The sequence below is a fragment of the Mandrillus leucophaeus genome, unplaced genomic scaffold (assembly GCF_000951045.1).
Source record: "Mandrillus leucophaeus isolate KB7577 unplaced genomic scaffold, Mleu.le_1.0 Scaffold410, whole genome shotgun sequence".
Lineage (NCBI taxonomy): Eukaryota > Metazoa > Chordata > Mammalia > Primates > Cercopithecidae > Mandrillus > Mandrillus leucophaeus.
Window position 1 is genome coordinate 39,385 of NW_012104366.1, and position 4,668 is coordinate 44,052.

The 4,668-nt window shown below is 44.0% G+C and overlaps 1 protein-coding gene across 3 annotated transcripts in view; it reads left to right on the forward strand.

The window, feature by feature from the left end:
- The first annotated feature begins 553 nt into the window (after positions 1–553).
- The window catches only part of ZFP37 (ZFP37 zinc finger protein), a 26,600-nt gene continuing 22,485 nt past the window's right edge, over positions 554–4,668 (forward strand). For all 3 annotated transcript variants that reach the window (XM_011992440.1, XM_011992441.1, XM_011992442.1), the window contains exon 1: positions 554–782. In XM_011992440.1, the coding sequence (XP_011847830.1) occupies positions 651–782 (132 nt within the window). In that variant the 5' untranslated portion in view covers positions 554–650. The remainder of the gene's footprint in view (positions 783–4,668) is intronic.

Genomic DNA, 4,668 nt, shown 5'->3' on the forward strand with positions numbered 1-4,668 from the left:
GCAATTAATGCATTAAATGACGCATTAAGGAATCATTTCTCCAAGTGCTTGATTATTCTGCTGAAATATCTTCACCAAACCCGGGCTCTCAAGGAAGAGTGGTGTGTTCACTTAACTTCCTGTTTCAGTTTTTCTTATTGTTCTTATACTATATATGAAAAGATTTATCGTTTATCTCAAAGATTAACGTCTCTTCCTATAAAACAATGTTATTTGTTCGATCAGGCTTCTCTCCGTTCTGCTTCCAATTTCTCGCATCCCAGCCTTCTGAAGTCCGCACTAAGCATTGTGATTCCCGGACTTCTAGCCGCTGGCTGCACTGACGTGTATTCGGAAAAGCAATTCCAAATTCTGTAAAATATCTTCCGGCAGTGACGCGACCCGAACGCCGGCAGTGAGTTGTCAGGCCCAGATCACTCCTGTAATGCGTAACCGAACCGGGTTCCGGCTCGCTCTGATTGCATCACTCCCGCACCCTGTAAGTAACGCCCTCGCCGGCTTTCGCTTCCCTATCTCGTTGTCCCAGAAGTCCCCGCACTTCCGCTGTACGGCTGGCCCTTCGCCAAGATGGCCGCGCCCGTAGGCTATCACCGAAGGGCGCCGCCATCGCAGTTGCCGGACCCGCTAAGGCCCCTCTCCGGGTAGTCGTCATGTCGGTCTCCAGCAGCTACCGGATTCTGACAAAGCCAGAGTCCGTGGACCGGAGGAGAAGTGCGGGAACGATCAAAGAGGCCGGGCGACCACTGGAGATGGCTGTGTCCGAGCCCGAGGCCAGCGCCGCGGTGAGGGCTGTGATGAGGCAGGGTGTTTTGGCGGTCAGAGATGGTCTAATTGCGGGGCAGTGATTGGAGTAGTCTGTGACGATAGGTGATTTGGCAATTGGTGAAATCGATGCTAAAGGGTCTCTTGGGAGGTCAGTGTTCTGAGTTATCTGTGGAGTTAGTGATTTGGCTTTAGGATATCAGTATTCTGAGGGATCTTCAGAGACAATGATGGGGAGGCGTCTCTGGCAGTCACTGAATGTCAGAGTTTGGAAGGGGATCAGAAATGGGGACTTTGTGATGTGTCAGAGATAGGGAAGGACTGTGGGAGTTGGCGGTTTGGGGTGTCTATGGGAGCCAGCGATTATGGGTGCCTATGGTGGTTACAGCCTGGATTATCAAAGATGGTCAGTGTTGGGATTTGGGAAATTAAGTGACTGGGAGCATCTGGGAGCATCAGGGATTGGGGCTTGGGAGTCAGTGACGGTGATGTTTGTGCAAGTTTGATTAGCAGTATCTTTGACGGTCAGTGGGTAATGGAGGAATCAGGGGGCCCGTGAGGGGGGAATATGACTGTTGGAGTTTGGGGAGTGAATGTTGAGGTATCTCTGGGGATGGTAGATGATTTGTATGCCATTTGGGGAGAAAAGGTAATTGGGGATGAATGCAAGTCAGTGATTAGGTGATGTCTAGCAGTAATAACTGTGCTTTGAGTAATGAGGTGATTAGTAGGAATTAATGATTGAGGACCCTCTATGATTCTGTGACTAGAAGCCTAAGGGGTCAGGAGTTTGAGGGGATTGCTGGGTTTAATAATTGAGGGTTCTTTAGTGGTCAGTGATTGGAGGTCTGTGGAGGTTAATGATTGTTCTGTGGAGAGTGATAGTTGGGAACTTGTAGAGATCTATAATTGGGAGGAGTTTGTGAAGGTTAGTAATGGGGAGTATTTGGGTGTCAGTGATTGAAAACTTACAGGAACAGTAGGAACAGACAGACTGTAAGATGAGCACTTATTTTATGCCAGGGAGTGTTTTTGATTTTGTTTGTTGTTGTTGTTTTGCAGTCTCTGCTTTATCCTCAAAACCAGGGAATGTTTTAAATGCTGGAGAGATGCCAGGAAACAGAACCAGAATACCTCCCTCAATGACTTACATTCTAGAAATACGAAAGATATGATAAAATATAAACAAATAAAATTATTCCAGACACTAATAAGTGCTGAAGTAAGTAAAAGAGAATGATGTGGTAGAGCGTGATTGAGGGTAGGGAGTGCATTACTTTAGCCAGGTTAGTCATGGAAAGCTTTCCTTAGGAAATGACAGTTGGCTTGAGGCATAAATCATCACAAGGAGGCAGCCATGTAGAGATCTGAAGAAAGAGTGTTCCAGGAAGAAAATAAACATCAACTGCAAAGGACCTGAGGTAGGAGTGAACTTGGTGTGCTTAAAAAAGGGAAGGAAGATTAGTGCTGTAGGAGCACAGTCAGAGGAAAAGTAAAAAGGTGTGAATCATAGTGGTAGGAAGGTATCAGATAATGTACGATTTTATTGGCTAGTGTAAGGATTTAGATTTTATTCTAGATGCAGTGAGAAGCCATTCAGTTTAAGCAGGGGAGTAATCTGTTTTGATTGATACCTTGAAAAGATCACCATGGCTACCTCATGGAAGATGGACTGCAGAGGGGCAAGAGTAGGTAGGTATAGGGAGGTCAGTTAGGAACTTTTTGCAATAGTAAAAGACAAGAGATTATGGTGATTTAGAATAGAGTTGTAGCAGCAAAATGTAATCAAATTCAGAATACATTTGGAGATAAGCAATATAACTTACTAATATATTGATATATGGAGTATGAGGGAAGAGAAGAATCGAGATTTACATCTAGACTTTTAACCTGAAGAACTGGATGGATGGTGAATCCATTTTCTGAATGGGAAGGGTTATGGTGGAAAAGACTAGATTTGGTGGATGGAAATGGGATCTGGGGTGATGTCAGTGGCTCTATTTTGGCCATGTCAAAATGCTCATTGCATATCTACCTAAAGATATAGGGTAGCCACTATATATATGAATCTGGAACTTAGGAAAGGTGTGAGCTAGGGAGCCATTTTTGAATTGCATCACAATGAAGATGATATTTAAAACCTTAGGATTGGCTCATGTCACCTAGGAAGCGAAGACAGATAGGGAAGAGAAGAGAGCCAGGGACAGAGGCCTGGGTCACTCTGGCATTTAAAAGTCTGGTAGAAGACAAAAAACAAGAGAGAATAAGGGGTGCCCATTGAAGTAAGAGGAAAACTGTGCAAGTGGATGTCAAAGTAGCATAGAGAAGAAAGCCTTTCAAGACAATAGGAGTAATCAATTGTGATATACACTTTTGAGTCCCAAAGCAGGACTAGAGATAATTTGATTTTGCCAGTATGCAGCTCAATGGTTATTTTGATTGATTAGAGCTCGTTTATTGGAGTTAAGGGGATAACATCCTGTTAGAGTGAGTTGAAAGAATGAGAGGTAATGAAGTGGAAACAGCAAGTATAGGCAACACTTATGAGGAGTTTTGCTGGTACAGGAAGCAGAGAAATAGACATTGTAAAGGATATGAAATCAGGAGCGGGTTTCTTCAGATGAATGATATTAAGGCAACTCTGTGTGTCAATGGCAATGATCCAAGTAAAAGGGAGAAATAAATGTTACAAAAGAGAAAGAGGTACTTGCAGGGGTGAAGTCGTTGGGAAGGCAGTTGGGGATGGGATTGAGAGCACAAATGGAGAAACTGGCCTTAGGTGAGAGAAGGAAGACTTTCCATTTTGACAGAAGAGAAGGTATATTATATATGAGTTTGGAAACAGGTTGGTGGAATTGGTGGTAACAAGGCAAGGTAATTCTTGTCCATTTGGATTTATTTTCTCTTGAAAGCATGAAGCAAATTCATCAGCCGAGAGTGGGAAAGGGGTAGATGTTGGAGTTTTCAGAGTTAAAAAGGAGAATGTTCAAAATAATCATCTAGGAAAAAGGAAATGTGCATTTTCTAGGGTTAGGTAGGACTACTGACAGTATTAGATGCCCATTTGGCATATGTGTTATAAATTTGAAGTTAGTCCACTCAGCACAGATTGATTCTTCTCTTGCAATGTTCAGTTGCAAGGTCGCAGGCAGAGATTAAGAGGAGAGTTGGATTTAACCAAGGTTGAGGCTTTGATAGGTAAATACAGCGGAGGAGAAGAGGAGAAAGGAAGTTAAAACTTTATAGTTTTCAATTGATTGTGTATAGTGTTAGAACAAGGAATCTGAACAAGAAAGAAAGGCTAGGTAAGGGTGGAAGATTGTGAAAAAGTGGTTAGGATCAGAGGGCTCAATGAGTTTGGAGAATTATTGGAGTGAAAGTACTAGAACAAGTAGCAGGATAGGAAATAATGGTCAGAGGGTGGAATGTCTTAGAGATTTTTGGAGGTGTTATAGTGATGGCAAGGTGTAAGTGCAGATGATTTATGAATAGGTGGCTGAATTTGAGTGGAAGAAAAGATTGTTGACCTCATGAAAAAGAGAGGCAAGGGTGTTGAATGGCTCTTCCACATTGATACAGAGGTAGTGCAGCATGATGGCAGGGATTTAGCTGGTGCTAAAGTTTTCAGTGAATGGGGTGGGATGACTGCAGACCAGAGTTAACATAGAAGTCAAAAACTGCTATCCTGGCCCGGCGCGGTGGCTCAAGGCTGTAATCCCAGCACTTTGGGAGGCCGAGACGGGCGGATCACGAGGTCAGGAGATCGAGATCATCCTGGCTGACCCGGTGAAACCCCGTCTCTACAAAAAATACAAAAAACTAGCCGGGCGAGGTGGCGGGCGCCTGTAGTCCCAGCTACTCAGGAGGCTGAGGCAGGAGAATGGCGTAAACCCGGGAGGCGGAGCT